Source organism: Euleptes europaea, chromosome 13, assembly GCF_029931775.1.
Source record: "Euleptes europaea isolate rEulEur1 chromosome 13, rEulEur1.hap1, whole genome shotgun sequence".
Taxonomy (NCBI): domain Eukaryota; kingdom Metazoa; phylum Chordata; class Lepidosauria; order Squamata; family Sphaerodactylidae; genus Euleptes; species Euleptes europaea.
The window spans coordinates 47,090,257-47,110,845 of record NC_079324.1 but is presented as its reverse complement, the minus strand read 5'-3'; the positions used below and the strand labels follow the sequence as shown (position 1 = coordinate 47,110,845).

The following is a 20,589-nucleotide window of genomic DNA, read 5'->3' as shown; positions in this document are numbered from 1 at the left end:
GTGCCCTGGGGCCCCTACCTACACTGCCACTCACAGGAATAAAAATGTCAGTGGTTGATAAAGATATATTTATTGGTACTTCCAACAAAACCAGTGTTCAACCATTTAAAAAAACATGCTGCACAGCAAAGACTAATCAGCACAAACATTTGAACAATATAACATAATATTTATAGTTTAGTACAGTATTTATTTATTCATTGACAGCGTCACAACGTACATAGATTAGCATGGGGCCCCTATGCTTGTGGGGGCCCCAGGCAACTGCTCAGCGGGCCCATGCATTAAGACGGCCCTGCAGCTAGCATCCCTCCCCACTGGCAGAGGATTTGTATTGCATGCAGAAGGTCCCCTGGTTCAATCCCCAGCATCTCCAGTTAGAAGGATCAGGAGAAGGTGATGTCAAAGACCCTGAATAGCCACTGCCAGTCAGAATAGACAAAACTGATGCTGAGACACCAGGCAGCTTCATGTTCAATGGAGCCCGTGTGGTGTTGTTAGGGTTGGCAACTCCCGACTGGGAAATTTCTGGAGATTTGGTGGTGGAGACAATGGGGGTAGGGGAAGGGAGGAACCTCACTGGGGTATAATGCCATAGAGCCCACTCTTGAAAGCAGTCATTATCTCCAGGGAACTGATCTCTGAAGTCTGGAGATCAGTTGTAATTCTGGGCGATCTCCAGGTCCCAACTGGAGGTTGGCGATCATAAGTGTAGTGCCTAGAGTGCAGGGCTAGGATCTGGGAAACCCCAGTTCAAATCCCCCACTCCGCTACAGAAGCTCACTGGGAGACCTTGGGCCTGTCACTCATTCTCACCTGAGCCTACCTCACAGAGTGGTTGTGATGATAAAAAGAGAGTAAGAAAGAATGGTGTTGCGAGCTCTTTTGGGTCCCCACTGAGGAGGAAATAAATAAATAACGGGTACTTGGCCTTTTGAGAGCCAGTGTGGTGTAGTGGTTAAGAGTAATGGACTCTAATCTGGAGATCCAGGATTGAACCCACATGAAGACTGATGAATGACCTTGCACTCGTCACAGTTCTCTCAGAACTCTCTCAGCCCACACAGAGACAGGCAATGGCAAACCACCTCTGCAAGTCTCTTGACTTGAAAACCCTCCATAAGTCCTCTTTGACTTGAGGGCACACTAGGGTTGCCAGGTCCCTCTTCGCCACCAGGGGTGGAGCCTGAGGAGGGAGGGGTTTGGGGAGGGGAGGCACTTCAGTGTCTTAGAATCCAATGGCCAAAGTGGCCATTTTCTCCAAGGGAACTGATCTCTATCAGCTGGAGATCAGTCGTAACAGCAGGAGATCTCCAGCTAGTACCTGGAGGTTGGCAACCCCAGGGCACACACATACACGCTTTTTTGAGCGGAGCAGCCAGTCGGGCGTAAGAAGTCACCAGCTTATTTATAATATTTTTCTTATATCTAAGGAGCCTTGACTCCTTGCAAACGGGGAGCTGAAGAAGCCGCCCTGGTGGCGGTGAAAACGCAAAGCATCCGGACGGCGTTCCAACTCCTCCCGGCGTCAGTTTCTTCTCCCGTCTCTTGTGGGAACTTAAGAGATACACGAACTGTTATTGAGTCTTCTTGACCATATTTGAGACATATGAACTGCATGAGAGTCCTTTTATACTCGATTTTGTACATAGCAGTTCGTTGATTTGTGTCATTGTGTCCACTACTTCTTAGCTAAGTTTCCTTTGATACGTGTGTGCACGTTCACTTACTCTTTTGTCAACACAGGTTTTTGCAGTTATTTGAGAGCCTCCTACTATCCTTATCTCAGCTCAGTACCTGGAGGTTGGCAACCCCAGGGCGCACGCCTACACGCAGCCTTGGCCTTTTGCAAACCTTGTTTAAAAGCACACCACAACATTGCTGAAGGCTTTCACGGTCAGAGTTCATTGGTTCTTTTGGGTTATCCGGCCTGCGTGGCCGTGGTCTTGGCATCTTCTTTCCTCTATTACTCTTCCTACACACTTGACACGGAGAGACCCTGTCCTTCAGCGTGACCCCTCCGAAGATGCCGGCCACAGCTGCCGGCGAAACGTCAGGAAAGAAAATACCAAGGCCACGGTCACACAGCCCGGATGACCCAAAAGAACCAACACCCCAGTACATCGGTTCCATTCCGGTTTAAGGACCATGGCCTCCCCACCTCCAAGGATCCTGGGCACCGTCGAGGAAAAAGAGGCCACCTGCTGGGAAGCCAGGCGTGGCCGGAGAGTGACCAGCCCCTCCCGCAGCGCGGCCGGAGCCGGGGAGGTTCCCCTGGCGGCCGCTAGGAGGCGGCCCAAGCCCGCTCCTCCGCCCGGGCCACCTGCGGCCGCCCCCGACGCCGCGAGCAGAGCGGAGCCGGCCGAGCTGGAGGGTGGATCGGGCGCAGATCGCCGGCCGGGCGGACCGGTTCGCCTGCGTGCCTGCCGCGCTGGAGGCTTGCCCGGCGCGCGCTGCCCAGAAGCCGCCCAGCCAGCTGGGAGCCGCGGCTGCCGAGGAAGTGGGAGGCGGCGGCGGCGGCTGGGCTGGCCGTCCGGCCGTCCGTCGGGGCCGGCCGTCGCATGAACCCCGCGGAGCGCAGCCAGCTGGCCGCCCTGGGCCCCGGCATGGCCACCAACACCTCGCTGCACTTCCGCGTGGTGGAGGCGAAGGAGCTGCCCGCCAAGGACGTGTGAGTGCCCCGGGGGTCGCCAAGCTCCATCCCCCCCCGCTTTGGGAAGCCGGCCCTTTCTCCCCACCCTCCTCTTTTCCTCTCCGGGCCGCATCCCATCATCCCTGAGCCCATGTCCTCACGGGGAGAGCGGTTCCCCGGTGGCCCGGGCTTCCTCGGGAGGTGGTGGGCTCTCCTTGCCTTTGAAGCAGAGGCTAGATGGCCATCTGTCAGCAAGGCTGGTTCGATGACCTCAAGCAGGTCGTGAGAAGGAGGGCATCTTGGGCGTCTTCTGGGCGTGGAGTGAGGGGGTGGCTGTGGGTGGGGGGAGGGAGGGAGTTGTGAGTTTCCTGCATTGTGCTGGGGGTTGGACTAGATGACCTCAAGCAGGTCGTGAGAAGGAGGGCATCTTGGGCATCTTCTGGGCGTGGAGTGAGGGGGTCACTGTGGGTGGGGGGAGGGAGGTAGTTGTGAGTTTCCTGCATTGTGCTGGGGGTTGGACTAGATGACCTCAAGCAGATCATGAGAAGGAGGTCATCTTCTGGGCGTGGAGTGAGGGGGTCACTGTGGGTGGGGGGAGGGAGGGAGTTGTGAGTTTCCTGCATTGTGCTGGGGGTTGGACTAGATGACCTCAAATAGGTCGTGAGAAGGAGGGCATCTTGGGCATCTTCTGGGCGTGGAGTGAGGGGGTCACTGTGGGTGGGGGGAGGGAGGGAGTTGTGAGTTTCCTGCATTGTGCTGGGGGTTGGACTAGATGACCTCGAGCAGATCATGAGAAGGAGGGCATCTTGGGCATCTTCTGGGCGTGGAGTGAGGGGGTCGCTGTGGGTGGGAGGAGGGAGGTAGTTGTGAGTTTCCTGCATTGTGCTGGGGGTTGGATTAGATGACCCTGGTGGTCCCTTCCAACTCTGATTCAGTGGAACCGGCTTCCTCGGGAGGTGGTGGGCTCTCCTTCCCTGGAGGTTTTGAAGCAGAGGCTAGATGGCCAACTGCCAGTCAATGCTGATTCTCTGACCTTAGGCAGTTCATGAGAGGGAGAGCATCATGGCCATCTTCTGGGTACGGAGTAGGGGTCACTGGGGGTGTGTGGGTGTGGGTAGTTGTGAATTTCCTGCATTGTGCAGGGGGTTGGACTAGATGGCCCTGGTGGTCCCTTCCAACTCTATGATTCTATGATTCAATGGAACCGGCTTCCTCGGGAGGTGGTGGGCTCTCCTTCCCTGGAGGTTTTGAAGCAGAGGCTAGATGGCCATCTGTCAGTCAATGCTGATTCTCCGACCTTAGGCAGTTCATGAGAGGGAGGGCATCATGGCCATCTTCTGGGCACGGAGTAGGGGTCACTTGGGGGTGTGTGGGTGGTTGTAGTTGTGAATTTCCTGCATTGTGCAGGGGGTTGGACTAGATGGCCCTGGTGGTCCCTTCCAACTCTGTGATTCTAACTCAGGGGAGAGTGGATCCACTCCCTTCGGTGGTAGGGGGCTGGCCAGAGTGACACCACAATCCTAAACAGACTTACACCTTTCTAAACCCATTGACTTCAGTGGATTCTCCCTGGGGATTTCACATTTAGAGAAGGGGTGAACCGGAGCTCGGTCCTAGGGTCACTCCCTATCACAGGAATGACAACCCAGCGGTTTTGATAGTGGTCTTCCTTGTGATAAGGACTTTGTGGGTCTCCTGGAAGAGTTTTCGGACCCCCGCCCTGCTCCCGCACAGTGGCTTTGACTTGGCTTCACCCCCTGTTACCCCAGGACACCCCCCCCCCACACACACACTCTGTTTACCTGGAATTTTATCTAGGCATTGGAGTACCTTCCATGTAAGAGAGCTTGAAGGGCAAGGGGGCTTTTTCGTTTGAAAAAGAGGGTGACTATAGGAGGGAACTCTATATATAGATTTCTAAAACTAAGTATGGGGTGGAGAAAACAGAGAGAGAGAGAGAGCTTTTTTTCTTCCTTCTGTAATAACTAGAACTCAGGGGGTTATATATGCCGATAAAGGCTTGTGTTGTGTTGTGTAGAAGAACTCAGGGGCACCTGTTGAAGTTGATGGGTGGTGAATCCAGGAAGCACTTTTCCACACAATGCATATTTTCAAAGGTTTTAACTTGCGGAATCTTTTGCTGCCACGGCTGCTGCCTTCGTTGCCTTGAAAAACAAGCAGATTTATGGAGGTGAAAACGACCGACAGCCTTTAGCTGCTGCTGGCTAAGTCAGTGGAACCTCCATGCGCCGAGGCAGTATATTCCTGAATACCAGATACTGAGGGCAACAAAAATAAAATTGGGAAAAACCATCATGCCCTGCTTTCCAGAAGACCTTATAAGAAGAGAGCCAACACAGCAAAAGCAGTTATTTCTTTCTCATACCTCAAGGAGTTTCTGTGGGTACCCACCTACAAATGGGCAACATCAACAACTGCCCCTCCATGTACTTTCTCGTTGGTGCTCTCGCCTTGTGGAATGGCTTGCCTGAGGTCAGGAAAGCTCCCGCTGTCCTGGCTTTCCGTAAAACTATGCAAAGCTGAATTATTCGAGAGGGCTTTTCTGCAGAGGTGGTCGGGCCAGATCGGTACATGGAAGAGAGACCTCTAAGGAAGACTCTGAAGAGGAAGGCAATGGCAAACCCCCCTCTGCTTAATCACTACTGCTTAATATGTCATGTTAATACTTAGGCCATGTTTCAGTTCTTTCTGGTGATTCCAGACTTCTAAAATCCTAACGTACTGGTTATTGAATGTCCCATTTTGTTGATTATACTGACTCACTTTGTGTAATTCTCGTTGAGTCCCTGTGAGCAAAGGCAGACAATAAACAATGTAAATAAATAAATACATTGATATTTCTGGTCCCCTGTGAAACTAACAGCATATATGTGTCTCTCTCCACCCGGGCCCTAACTGGACTCAGACATGTTTCCGTTCAGCAAGGCAGCTGTATCATCTACAATTGAAGTAAGGGTGTCAAACTGGATCTGGAGAGACCTGGGTTCCGCTCTATACCCACCTGGCCACGAGGTTCTCTGAGTGACGTCTAGCCACTCACCATTCCTCAGCCTAAACTACCTTTTTAGGGTTGTTGTGAAGTTAAAATGGAGGAGGGGGAAACCGTGCATGCCTTCCTGAGCTCCTTGGATAAAGCATGTGATAAAAACGTCGTTGATAGAATTAGGCTGGAGATTGTTGGCAACAGGCTGCTAGTCTACAAGGCCCCATGGGCTGATCCTACCAGGCTCTTCTTACATTCTTATGCTGGAAAGGCAGCATCTTCGCTTGACTAAGATAGGCAAAGAGTGTTATTCTCTCTGGGCTGGGGAAACCTAGAATAAGAGCCATGCTCTAAGCCCCGATGCCTCACCAGGTGACCTGTACTGACTGACTCTCTCTCTCTCTGGCCTGCCTCACAGAGCTGTTGTGAGGATCGGAACAGTAAAAACTTTGCGTGTGCCCACCAATGTTTCTTTGAGGAAGGACAGGATACAAATGTAATGAATATATAAAAATAAGAGCACTGTGGCCTAATCCCAGAGAGTTTCGTGGCTTCCAAGAGACGGTTGTTGCTATTAATAAAATTTATAGCAGTTAAAATAAATTATGCACTGCACACAAAATTGAAAGACGAGTCCCTGCCTGAACGGCCACTTATGGCCAAATGACACATGATGTGGGGGGGGGGGGAGTTCAGATTTGGATTCCCAGATGTGTAAAACAAAAACCAGCTGTGGGGGACCCCAGTGTAGATAGGGCTGTGGCTCTAGGGAAGGGGATGTTTAACTCTTTCCTCCTCCACGTATCATTTTCCATATCAGAAATGCACCCCCCAGCCACCCACGTACCTGGAGCAAAGGATGTGTGGGTATCTGTTTTTTTGCTCCTCTTAGAGCTGCTTAAGCAGGAGGTGAGGGGGAGCAATTTCCAATTGTGGGGCTGGGGCTGGTGAGAAGATGAGAGGCACTCTGCTAGATTGGACAAATAATCCATCTGGTTGGCATCTTGCATCACTAACCACTCACTCGTCCTGGAAGGCCATCAGCGGGGCATAGAGGCCTTAACCTGATGTTGTCTCCTGGCACTGGTAATCAGAAGTTGACTGCCTCTGCATATGAAGGTTCCCTTTAATCACCATGGCCCTTGATAGACTTGTCCTCCATGGATCAGTCTTCTCCATATTGCCCTGTGCGTTTTGCAGCTGTTTTTAATGACACATCTGTAATTTCAGAGCCACTAAGATTGCGGCTGTATGGACACTTCCTTGGAAATAAGTCCCACAGAACTCGGTGGACCTTACTTCTGAGTAGACATGCCTGGAGGGGCCGTGGCTCAGTGGTAGAGCATCTGCTTGGCATGCTTAAGGTCCCAGGTTCAATCCCCAGCATCTCCAGTTAAAGGGAATAGGCAAGTAGGTGACGTGAAAGACCTCTGCCTGAGACCCCGGAGAGCCGCTGCCAATCTGAGTAGACAATACTGACTTTGATGGACCAAGGGTCTGATTCAGTAGAAGGCAGCTTCATGTGTGCCCGAGTCTAACTGCATGTTTTGGTACAATGCCTTCCATCCTTCCGAGGTCGGTAAAACGAGTACCCAGCTTGCTGGGGGTAAAGGGGAGATGACTGGGGAAGTCACTGGCAAACCACCCCATAAACATAGTCTGCCTAGTAAACGTTGGGATGTGATGCCCCCCCATGGGTCAGGAATGACCTGGTGCTTGCACAGGGGACCTTTATCTTTACCTTTTTAACATTATAATATCATATGGGGTAGCTGTGTTATCCTTACCGAAGTCCAGTGGCACCTTAAAGATGGAACACATTTTATTCCAATGTTTTATTCCAGTGTTCATGAGTCAGAGCTGGCTTCATTGGATGCACAAGAGAGTCCCTGCCAAAGGGCCCCTTAAGGCCAACTTTAAGTCTTTAAAGTGTACCAAGGCTCCTGTTTCATACATAATTGTGGCCAAAGAACAGTGAAGCCCGAGGTTTTGCAACTATTTTTTCCCGACAGCAGATCCCCCACACCACATGGCAAGCTGTTTTGGAAAGTGCAGCCACGAAACTACTTGTTAAAAGGCACAGATGTAAGCGTGTTTTTGTCTGTAATTCAGACCACAATGTTTTCAACTCGACTAGGCTAACTCAAGCCCCATATGGGAGCCTAAGATGTTTTATGGATCAGAGGATAATAATACTTAATATGCAAATAATATGTGTCCTGTGGGCTTTTTTCACATGAAGTATATTTGGATGGAGCGGGATTTTCTTGAATTTGCTTCAGCAACCTTTACCTGTCAGCGGAGCTAAAGTAAATCAACAGTTCCTACAATCACCATGTAATGTATCATAGCAGATTAACAATACTGGAATGAATGAGGTTGTATGCAAAATTCCATGTGATGCTGCAGTTCTGTGATTAGAAATCCAGATATGTTGTTTGGCCCAAAAAAGTTGGGGAAGCAGATATTAACTGGTGTCATGGTACTGAATATGAAATGGATTGTTTTCCCATGCCATTTCCCCAATTGGAAATCGCCCTCCCCACAGGTGCTTTTAGCCGCAGTACAGGAAATAAGATGGGCACTCATATTGTGCCTGTCTTTTTTCCTTACTGGAACTGAGCAGAGGGCATTTCCAATCACCAAAATGGCCCCATGGCCTTGATCCATATCCCTTCTCTATTTCCCAGCAGGTTTTTTTTTAAGGCAGCCAAATAACATCTACTCCAAATAACAAATAAAAGGGGGCCCCGTGTCGCAGAGTGGTAAGCTGCAGTACTGCCGTCCAAGCTCTGCTCACGACCTAAGTTCGATCCTGACGGAAGTTGGGTTCAGGTAGCCGGCTCAAGGTTGACTCAGCCTTCCATCCTTCTGAGGTCTGTAAAATGAGTACCTGGCTTGTTGGGGGTAAAGGGAAGATGACTGGGGAAGGCACTGGCAAACCACCCTGTAAACCAGGGGTGGGGGACATTTTTTCCGCCAAGGGCCATTTGGATATTTATAACATCATTTGCGGACCATACAAAATTATCAACTTAAAAATTAGCCGACCAATACGTTTCTCCATGGCCCGGGTGGGAAAGGTTAACACCGTTTCTTGGGCGGTCCTAGCAGCTCCACAGCTAATGACTCTTCTGCCAGTGGAGGGGGAAAGATTCCTTTTCTCAGCAAAACAAACTCACATCTGCCTTGAATAGAGACTATTCCTGTCTGCAGGAGGGTGCTGATCACCAGTCTTAGATCCTTCTGAGCTAGAGATCTGCCAGGACCCACAAAGGTCCAGACCAAATGATTTTGCGGGCCTTAAATGGCCCCCGGGCCTGACGTTCCCCACCCCTGCCATAAACAAAGTCTGCCTAGGAAACGTCAGGATGTGACATTACCCCATGGGTCAGGAATGACCTGGTGCTTGCACAGGGGACCTTTACCTTTTTTAATAACATGTCTGGAGTTCTAATTGTATGTTGTATGGCCACAATGCCAGGGACAAATTAAAAAAACAGAATAGCCAATGCTTTTGTACTTTACCTGTGAGTTTTCCAGAAATATCTGTCTGGTTGATGTTGTTAACATTAAGTGAAGCTTATTTTTGTGTTCCCGGGCAGAATTTGAACCCAGATCTTGGATGGTCCGAGAGCAAAATGGACTCTCAGTTTATCTTTAGCACATCGAGGCTTTTTCCTGGGTCAGCTTCAGTGGAAAGCCGAAGGATGGATATTTCTGTTTCCGAGCTGAGTCTGGCTTGTGGCATTTTACTGTTTCCATGGATGTGGTGACGGCTCTTCACGCTGCTAGTTTCAGAGGCTGGCTAACAAGATTGCAGGAGGTTGGGGCGGAGGGGGGAGGTCTTGCTGGTAAGGAGGACCGGCCATTAAATTGTGACACCAAAATTAACAGAAGGCCCTACAGAATTCTGTCAAACGCACTTGGCTACATGGTATTATTACTCTTGCCGGCCCCATGCCAGTTAGTAGGGAACTTAGAGATAAGGGGTTTTGCATCCTTGGGGAACTCCCCGGGTATACAGACACAAATACTTTCTCACACACACGAAAACCCAGTCTGACAAGTGCTCAACATGCTCATGGTCCTGAACGAACCTCAGAACTGCGGTTAAGCAACAGGTAAAGAGGAAGAGAAGGAGCCCCGTGGCGCAGAGTGTTAAGCTGCAGTACTGCAGTCAAAAGCTCTGCTCACAACCTGAGTTCGATCCCGACAGAAGTCGGTTTCAGGTAGCCGGCTCAAGGTTGACTCAGCCTTCCATCCTTCCGAGGTCGGTGAAATGAGTACCCAGCTTGCTGGGAGTAAAGGGAAGATGACTGGGGAAGGCACTGGCAAACCACCCCGCAAACAAAGTCTGCTTTGGAAACGTGAGGATGTGACGTCACCCCATGGGTCAGGAATGACCCGGTGCTTGCACAGGGGAACTTTACCTTTACCTAAAGAAGAAGAGAAGGCAAACAGAGAGGGATCCTTAAGTCACTTCAGGTTCGTAGAGGAGGATGTTAGGATCTAGGGATGCACAGCTCACAGCAGGCATCCCCCAGTCCTAAATCCCTACCGGGCCAGTCCTGGGTGTCAAAAGCATTTAAGGGCTCCGGCCTGTCTGAAGCCCAAATTGCCCTGTCTGAAAAATGAGTTGGGTTCCAAACAAAAACTCTTCCCCCAGTCTGAATTTCCAAGGATCCTTTTACCTGTAGAACCCCTATTCTGAAATTGTGTGTGAGTGTGCAAATTTAGGATGGGGGATGTGTGGGACAAGCCAGCGTGGGGTGGTGGTTAAGAGCGGTGGTTTGGCGTGGTGGACACTGATCCGGAGAACCGGGTTTGATTCCCCACTCCTCCACGTGAGCGGCGGAGGTTAATCTGGCGAACTGGATTGGTTTCCCCGCTCCTACACCCGAAGCCAGCTGGGTGACCTTGGGCCAGTCACACTCTCTCAGCCCCACCTCCCTCACAGGGTGTCTGTTGTGGGGAGGGGAAGGGAAGGTTATTGTAAGCCGGTTTGATTCTCCCTTAAGTGGTAGAGAAAGTCGGCATATAAAAACCAACTCTTCTTTTTCTTCTTCTGACGCCAGTTCCACACTTCTGTTGCTAATAATACAAGGTGAGGGAGGTAAAAATCCCCAATTTCTGTGTTTTGCTTCTCAGATTCAGGGCTAGAGAAGACGCTCTCGTAGTTGTTTCTCTCACCCTCCCAATGATTCTTCGTGAAGCCCCAATTTCCCCCCGGCTCTGGTTTCGAATGGTGATGTGGTCCCCCCGTGAGGGAGGACATTCCATGCCCGTCCCGCTAAGAGTTCAGTAGGCTGAGTCACCGGCTCAAGTTACTGTTATTAGTTATTGAGTTACTATCCAGGCTGATATTAATCTATAAATAATGGAGGTGGGTTGGACATAATAACATGTTTCACAGGGATGCCAGCTGGTGAGAACTCAGCCACGCATGAGGCAGGGAACAGAAGGGAAGTGGGGCTGTGCTCTCCCATTTATGGCTTTGGCCCTTTGCTTCCACTTGGGATGAAATCAAACTCAGGGTCCGACTAGACATGATGTGGAGTTCTGTCTTTCATTTCCTCAAGAAATTAAAAAAAAAAATGAAAAGGAGTCTTGAAAGTCTGCAATTGAGAATGGGAGAGCAAGGGGAAGAGTTCCTTTCCCTCCCTTTATTTTCCCCCTCACGGGTGAGAAAGCCGTTTGGGAACGCTGAGTGGACAAATGGCAGGAAATAGATTAAGGACCTCCTTCCTCCAGCCGTTCTTCCGCTCCAAGTTGCAGCCTCTGAGGCTGCTTTCCGTTAAACCCCCAAGAAAAAGAAACGTGTGACCGTGTGTAACGTGTAGTTTGGCTCGTAGGTCTTTTATGCATGGCTGTTTCACTCACCGTCACCCTCCGACGACTTCAGGTCTTCGGTTGATTATTATTTGATTCAGGAGCGGAGGCCTCTTATGAAGATTATCTTTCAGTTTCTTGATTTTATTGGGGAAGAGGTTATTTGCATCATGCTAGTTTTACTTCTGTGACTTGCCTGGGGTCACAGTTATCTGGAAGAATGGCAAGCTTATAAATGTCTTAAAAAAATTTTTTTTTAAATTGAGCCATTTAGGAAGTGCACGAAATGGGATTTTCTTTTAGTTTAATTTAATTTTTTTAATGCCTAAGTCAACAATGAAATCTCACCCGTTTCCTTGGCTCCCCCAGGTCTGGCACCAGTGACCCTTACTGCATCATCAAGGTGGACAATGAGGTGGTGGCCAGGTATGTAAAATGCTGCTGCTCCTGGGTCTGGAATTTTCCCTCTGTGCATTAGGGTTGCCAACCTCCAGGTAATAGCAGAAGATCTCCTACTATTACAACTGATCTCCAGCCAATAGAGATCAGCTCACCTGGAGAAAATGGCCGCTTTGGCAATTGGACTCTATGGCATTTAAGTCCCTCACCTCCCAAACCCCACCCTCTTCAGGCTCCGCCCCAAAAATATCCTGCCGATAGCAAAGAGGGGTCTGGCAACCCTACTGTGCCTCTACCTTGTTAGGATTTATACATGATCATAGCAATGTGGGATAATGTGTCTCTTTATTGATGTAAGTCACTTTGGGAGATGGTTGTCAGAACAGTAGGGTATAAATATTACAAACAGACAAATAAATCCATGCCTGCTTCCTTCTCTCTCCTCCTTTCATTTCGCGCAAGCTCTTGGTTTCTCTCCCCTCTTCCATCTCCTGTCGCCACTTTTTCTGCTTCGTTGCTCCTTGCATCTAAAACTAATTCCTCAATCCTCTCTTTGTTCTTCAGCCCCCCTCTTCAAGACTAATTTATTTCCAAAGCCTTTTATTATTATTTTAATAACCCCACTGAGGCCTAGTTTAGGTTGCCCATTCCCCCCCCCCCCACCCCGTATTGAAGCTTGCAGTAATTTAGGGTAGTCAATTCTATCTGACCCAACGTTCAGCCTATGCATGCCCTTATTATATTTTTTAAATGTAAAGACTGTCCTTATACTTACTTGAAGCTGCAATGCTATGCACTCTGCTCAGGGAGAGAGCCCTGCTGAACATAGTGGCACTTACTTTTGAGTAGACATGCCAAGGCTTGCACTGTTGGAGAGTCAGGATCTTATCTACACCATTCACGTTGCCTAGTGAATGGCTCTTGCTGCTGGGATTTCAAGTCCAGTATTTGTCAGTGACGTACACTGATGAACCTCTTGAGCTAAAAAATAGACTCGCTTCCCCGGGGATTGTGAACAACCAGTTCTTTCACATATTGATTTAGGCAGCCCCAAGGCAGTAGGAGCTGGTTGGGAGGTGCATTGCCCCTTTTGTGGCAGCCAACACAGAGAAGAGGTACAGGTGAAAAGAGGTTGCTAATATCTACAGGAAGAGCCAGCATGGTGTCGTGGTTAAGAGCAGCGGACTCTAATCTGAAGAACCAGGTTCGATTCCCTTCTGCTCCACTTGAAGCCCGCTGGGTGACCTTGGGCCAGTCACAGTTCTCTCAGAACTCTCTCAGCCCACGTGGAGGCAGGCAATGGCAAACCACCTCCGATCGTCTCTTGCCTTGAAAATCCTATTTTTTATTGGGTTTTTTTTATATGCCGACTTTCTCTACCGCTCAAGGGAGACTCAAACCGGTTTACAATCACCTTGCCTTCCCCTCCCCACAACAGACACCCTGTGAGGTAGGTGGGGCTGAGAGAGCTCTTAATAAAACTGTGACTAGCCCAAGGTCACCCAGCTGGCTACTTGTGTAGGAGTGGGGAAACAAATCCAGTTCACCAGATTAGCCTCCGCCGCTCATGTGGAGGAGTGGGGAATCAAACCCAGTTCTCCAGATCAGTGTCCACCTCTCCAAACCACCACTCTTAACCACTACACCACACTGGCTATGTGGTCACCATAAGTCAGCTGTAACTTGACGGCACTTTGCACACACACACACACAATATCTGCAGGGGATAGTGGAGCCGTGATGTTGGGAAGGCGGTGTTAACTCTTTGTCCCCTGTGACAAAAAGGACCACACAGGGCAGCTTTTAATCCCAATAATGAAAAAAGACAGGTCTTCCCCCCCTACCAGGGTTTAAAGCAAATCTGGGAGAGGACAGCAGCTTCCATCAGGGAAAAGGTGTGGCAGCAAAGTAGTTAATCCCCCCCCTTTCCCTTTGGAAGAGCCAGTGTGGTGTAGTGGTTAGAGCACTGGAATAAGATCTAGAAGACCCAGGTTCAAATCCCCAATCTCCCTTTGAAGCCTGATGGGTGTCCTTGGACCAGTCTCAGGCTAGCCTGCCGCGCAGAGCTATTGTCAAGATAAAATGGAGGAGAAGAGAACAATATAAGCCTCTTTGGGTCCCTGTTGTGGAGAAAGGCGGGTCATAAATGAAGTAAATACATAAACATGTGGGATGAGGGACAGATGGCAGATACTTTGAGGCAGTTATGGTGATGGACAGGCTGAGATGGAGCCCCAAAGACTGGGGACAGATACACTTCACTGGGATGGAGAGAACATAAGAACATAAGAAAGGCCCTACTGGATCAGACCAAGGCCCACCAAGTCCAGCAGTCTGTTCACACAGTGGCCAACCAGGTGCCTCTAGGAAGCCCCCAAACAAGACGAGTGCAGCAGCACCATCTTGCCTGTGTTCCACAGCGCCCAAGATAATAGGCATGCTCCTCTGATACTAGAGAGAATAGGTATGCAGCATGACTAGTATCCATTTTAACTAATAGCCATGAATACCCCTTTCCTCCATGAACATGTCCACTCCCCTCTTAAAGCCTTCCAAGCTGGCAGCCATCACCACATCCTGGGGCAGGGAGTTCCACAATTTAACTATGCGTTGTGTGAAAGAATACTTCCTTTTATCTGTTTTGAATCTCTCACCCTCCAGCTTCAACAGATGACCTCGCGTTCTAGTATTATGGGAGAGGGAGAAAAACCTCTCCCTGTCCACTCTCTCCAAACCATGCATAATTTTATAGACCTCTATCAGGAAAAGCATGTCATCTTTTTGATGTGTTAACGTCTCTCGATTGGAGCAACTATGATCTGGCGGGTTTGAGCTCCAAAACCTGGCACCCAGATTGGCTAATGCCCGATGAGGCCGCATGGGAGGGGGGGTCTAAAAAGGGAGCTGTTCCTTTGCGTCTGGGATGAAGGAGAGGTCGGATTTTATAGCTGCTTTGTCCGCCTTGGGTCTCTCTCAAATTGTGACTAGCCCAACACATGAAAGAAGTCACACTGTGGACTTAATGTTTTGCATCAGTTCTTTGAGGGAAGGTTGGATTTCAAGGCTGGAGATTCGCCCTGCACCATGGTCTGACCACCGGCTACTCCACAGGATAGATCCCACGTTGATGATAACAGGATAGATCCCTTTGAGTATGATCCATGAAGAATGATTTGAACCAGTTCAGCGTGTATTACCCAATAGCCACATGGTGTAGTGGTTAAGAGTGGTGGGTTGGAGCGATGGACTCTGGAGAACCGGGTTTGATTCCCTGCTCTTCCACATGAGCAGCGGAGGCTAATCTGGTGAACCGGGTTGGTTTCCCCACTTCTACACATGAAGCCAGCTGGGTGACCTAGGGCTAGTCACAGCTCTCTCAGCCTTACTTACCTCACAGGGTGTCTGTTGTGGGGAGGGGAAGGGAAGGCGATTGTAAGACAGTTTGATTCTCCCTTAAGAGGCAGAGAAAGTCGACATATAAAAACCAACTACTACTACTCCCCCCCCCCCCAGCTTCTGCCTCCAAGAATCTCAACAAGATGTCATGGTCCACTGTATTAAAGGGAGCAGATAAAATCCATAGGAACAACGAGGAGGCCTGTCCTTTGTCCCATCCTGTTGACTTTGTTGGCTCACTCTGCGGAATTCGCCTTGAGCCCCAGTGAGAAAGGTGTACGACAGTTAACATAAATAAATACACCAGTCAAGAAAGGTGGATGAGCTCGATCAGGAAAGAAATGTCACAGGTTGCAGGTGCACCCCTGGCGGCACACTGTGCATTCAGCAGCCAGTCTCCCACCAAGGCTGGACCAGATGTTCAAGTATTATAAGCTAACTAGCCAATAACCTTTCTTTCATGTTCTTCTATTTACTCAGCTGTACTTAGAACTGTCTTGTAGCTACTTAATGAGTTTGTGCCTTGTAGTAATGAAGTTGTTTATCTAAGGAGCCTTACACAATTCCTTACCCACGGCTGAGATTGCTTGCCAGCGCTACTGTAAAATTCCCCTTTGTTGTTGTACCTCTGGGCAGTGCGAGGGGTGGTGGTGGCAGGCTGTTGGAGATGGGTTCGAACATCCCGCCTAAGGGGGGTTGGAGAGGGGCAAAGGGCTGCAGGTCTGCTAGAGGATCTCACTGGGACAACTCAGGAGAAAGCGCTGTGAGCCTGTACATACAGAAGTACATTTTCAAGTGACATAGCCCTGATCCATGTTGCTCTCCTCACCCATGGCAGCCAAATTACACACTGGTGGGGTGGGGACCAAATCCAGTCCTACACCCCCAACATCATGTGTGGTTTGGCTCTTCCCCAAGGCCCGTACTGTTTTCAGAGCTTTATTCAACATGTAGATTTCCAGTTCAGGTTCAAATTCCCTTCTGGGAGTGGGAATGCTAACCTCCATTTTCCTTTCTGTGAATTGGGTGTCATTTCACTGGCAGCTTGGCAGTAGTTTGGCACCGTGCCCAAGGCATAAGGAGTCCTGATTCTCTCCAATCTTGTTAAGCTGGTAAAATCTTCTTGCCCCATGCGTTGCCTTGACACTCCCTTCTCATCTCAAATATTTGCTCGAAGTTAACGACATTTTAAGGGACTTGAAGCAAGCAGAAGATTGAGCTGTAAAGATTTTTTCTTGGAATTAGTAAGTGATTATGCTGGTGCAGGAGAGAGGTGGGGTTGAGGGTGTGTCACTCCTTGTCCAATGTACAGCCCTCAGCTATGTTCGGATAACCCCCAGAATTCCTTCTTGGGGATTCATTCTTTCTTGGGGATGCCAGAGGAGGAGTTGGAATGCTCCCTTCTTAGATCCAGAGAACTGTCGAGCATCCAAGACCCATTAGCAAAATCTTAGGGCACTTTTACACATACCGAATAATGCACTTTCAGTCCACTTTCAATGTACTTTAATGATGGTTTGCAAGTGGATTTTGCTGTTTCACACTGTACAATCCATCTGTAAAATGCATTGAAAGTGGATTGAAAGTACATTATTTGGCATGTGTGAAAGCGCCCTTAGGGTCTGGTTCACACATGCAGGGAAATGAAGTATCAGACTGGATTGCACTGCTTCTGACTGCAGGCAGAGAATGTCATTTTGGAACATTCCTCTCTGTTAAAAACTCATTGCAAATAGAAAGACAGCTCAGTAAGCAAAGAGAGTCAGTAGAACCTTTCAACCTTTCGTGTGAAGAAATACTTCCTTTTATCTGTTTTGAATCTCTCACCTTCCAGCTTCAGCAGATGACCTCGCGTTCTGGCATTATGAGAAAGGGAGAAAATGGCTGTTGGATTTCCTTAGGCAAAGCCTAATGCATACATTCAATAACATACAATGACCAGATACACATATTTGTTATAAATGATAGGAGCTTTCCACCACCACAGAAGACCACTTCTGGCCACTGACATTTCCATATGCATCTTCTTTGCAGGACTGCAACTGTGTGGAAAAACCTGAACCCTTTTTGGGGAGAGGAATATACCCTGCACCTGCCCATGGGGTTCCACAACCTCTCTTTCTACGTGCTTGATGAAGATACTATTGGGTAAGTGTGGGAGAGAGAAGGGAGAAGTTGTCTATCTGTCTAGCTAGCCAGCCAGCCATCTGTCAGACTGGATTTTGTGAAAGTCCCATGTAATCATCATACTACCCCTCTACAGATGTTTGTTAAAGCAATGTGCACATAAGTGGAATGTGCACCAGTGCACAATTGATCCTACACACGTTGTTGCAATGCGTGTAACGGCATCTGTACTAACATTATTAGCATTATGCTATTAGTAATAATTGGGTGTTTGTGCACTGACCTGGATGGCCCAGGCTAGCCTGATCGCGTAAGATCTCGGAAGCTAAGCAGGGTTGGGCCTGGTTCATTCTTGGATGGGAGACGACCGAGGAATACCAAGGTCATTATGCAGAGGAAGACACTGGCAAACCACCTCTGTTAGTCTCTTGCCTTGAAAACCCTACTGGGTTGCCATAAGTCGGCTGCGATTTGACAGCACTTTACATACACACACACACACACACACATTGTGTACCGGTATTTGTGGCTTGATTACTGTGAATGGGCCTATTGCTGTGGACTTGATCTCAAAGTGACACTCCTCCTGGTACTGGCCTAAGACAAAAGAACATGAATGTTCCTCCATGGCTTTAATTGTTGGGAGATGGTCTGTTGGTAGATCTGTAAAGTACCCATCACTTCGGAGGTGACCCCTCCTCATGGGTGCATATGTAATGAAATTGTAGTTCTGAGTTTGGAACAGACAGAGAAACAAAGTCAGTTCTGAGCTGGCTGAAACACTTTGGGGTACAGGATTTTCCTTTTTTGTCTCTTTGGGCATTTGATGTGGGATAGCAGATTTGCGGCCTTGTCATCTGCATATACCCTAGCAGTACCCGTGGAGTTTGTAATGTGTAGTTGGGTCCCTAGAACTTCTTGCCACTCAGTCAATCAGGTAATGCATGTGATTTTATTTATTTATTTATTTTGCTCATTTGAAGAGACAACAGAGGCTAAAGGAGAGTTGTTAGCAAACGATGGTGGGGAACAAATGCAGTTGTGTGTGTGTAAAGTGCCGTCAAGTCGCAGCCGACTTATGGCGACCCCTTTTGGGGTTTTCATGGCAGGAGACTAGCAGAGGTGGTTTGCCAGTGCCTTCCTCTGCACAGCAACCCTGGTATTCCTTGGTGGTCTCCCATCCAAATACTAACCAGGGCTGACCCTGCTTAGCTTCTGAGATCTGATGAGATCAGCTAGCCTGGGTCATCCAGGTCAGGGCACAAATGCAGTTACACATACATAAAATATAATTGGATACTTTTCTGTGTTGATTTTCATGAGATTAGTCTGTTTAGAGGCATTCACAATGCTGTGAAAAACGTTCGGGGGATGGAAAAGCTCCCGGGTACAAATTTGGCCGCCTGGGCTTGAGTAGGTTCTTTCCTGGAGTTGCCTTCAGCCTGGCTGTTAAATTAATCTCCGTGTCTAATTTTTTTTGGCAAGTGCAATTGTTTCAGTTGTTCCAGGCAGGTAATGACGGAGGAGGTTTCCATGTGTGCTGGAGGGGATGTCAAGAAGGTAATCCTATTATACGAGAAGGAAGTCACGTTGCTTATTTGCACTACAAACTTGCATAAAACATAACATTGAAAGAAACCATGATTCAGTACAGCCCCGGGCAAGTTTGATTTGGAAGTAAGTCCCATTGTGTTCGGAGAGGTAAGGGTGCGTAGGATTGCAGCTGTGGACATATCCCCACCCCCACCCCGGTTGTTGCTTTCCTTTGAACACGCAAAGCTGCCATATGCTGAAAACCACCAACGATCCTTTTGTGCTCTGACTCACAGCTGCTCTCCAAGGTCTCCAGCAAAGGTCTTTTCTCCACACCTGCTAGCTGAGGTCCTTTGAGCTGGAGATGCCGGAGATGGAACCTGGGGGCCTTCTTTGTGCACAGGGGGTGCTCTTCCACCAAGCTAGTGGTCTTCCCCAAGTCCTCTGTACACAAAACGTCTGGGTGGAAGAGGAGTTGACATTTTCTGAAAGCAAAGTTGACATTTTCAGAAAGTACACCACGCTGGGAGCCAGCGTGGTGTAGTGGTTAAGAGCACTGGTTTGGAACGGTGGAGTCTGATCTGGAGAACCAGGTTTGATTCCCCACTCCTCCACATGAGCAGAGGAGGCTAATCTGGTGAACTGGATTTGTTTCCCCATTCCTACACACGAAGCCAGCTGGGTGACCTTGGGCAAGTTACAGCTCTGTTAGAGCTCTCTAAGCCTCACCTACCTCACAGGGTGTCTGTTGTGGGGAGGGGAAGGTGATTGTAAGCTGGTTTGAGTCTCACTTAAGTGGTAGAGAAAGTCAGTTTATAAAAACCAACTCTTCTTCTTCTAAAATAAACCAGCCCTCCCAGAGGGTAACGAGCAGCCCGAGATGCTGGCAAATGCAGCTCTTTCAGGCTCTCCATCACTGCGTGTTTTCAGGGTCAGATCCTAATGCCTAGAAAACAACACAGGTGACTTGGAACAGAAGAGGTGGCAAGGGTGGCATCTACAGCCTGGATGCAGGGCCACAGTTCAAATGGTCAAATGGGGAGGGGCCGTGGCTCAGTGGTAGAGCATCTGCTTGGCATGCAGAAGGTCCCAGGTTCAATCCCTGGCGTCTCCAGTTAAAGGGACGAGGCAACTAGGTGATGTGAAAGACCTCTGCCTGAGACCCTGGAGTGCTGCTGCCGGTCTGAGCGGACAATACTGACTTTGATGGACCAAGGGTCTGATTCAGTATAAGGCAACTTCATGTGTTCATGTGTCAAGAAGGACACAGTGTTGAGTTACCCAAACTGAGGAATTGCAGCAGGACTTGGAGCTTATGGTTAGGGTTGCTAGCTCTGGATTGGGAAATACCTGGAGAATTTTGGTGCAGAGCCTGAGGAGGGGCGGGGCTTGGGGAGGAGAGGGACTTCAATGCCATAAAGTCCAATTGCCAAAGCGGCCATTTTCTCCAGGTAAACTGATCTCTATCGGCTGGAGGATTGCCAACGTCCAGGTATTAGCTAGAGATCTCCTGCTATTACTACTGATCTCCAGCCGATAGAGATCAGTTCACCTGGAGAAAACGGCCACATTGGCAATTGGACTCTATGGCATTAAAGTCCCTTCCCAAACCCTGCCCTCAGGCTCCTCCCCAAAAATCTCCCGCCGGTGGTGAAGAGGGACCTAA

General features: G+C 49.0%; 1 protein-coding gene across 1 annotated transcript in view; it reads left to right on the top strand.

Moving 5' to 3' along the window:
• The first annotated feature begins 2,606 nt into the window (after window positions 1-2,606).
• RASAL1 (RAS protein activator like 1) overlaps window positions 2,607-20,589 on the top strand; it is a 54,701-nt gene continuing 36,718 nt past the window's right edge. Inside the window, exons 1-3 of the mRNA XM_056859053.1 lie at window positions 2,607-2,671; window positions 11,838-11,894; window positions 17,298-17,411. Of these exons, the coding sequence (XP_056715031.1) occupies window positions 2,607-2,671; window positions 11,838-11,894; window positions 17,298-17,411 (236 nt within the window). The remainder of the gene's footprint in view (window positions 2,672-11,837; window positions 11,895-17,297; window positions 17,412-20,589) is intronic.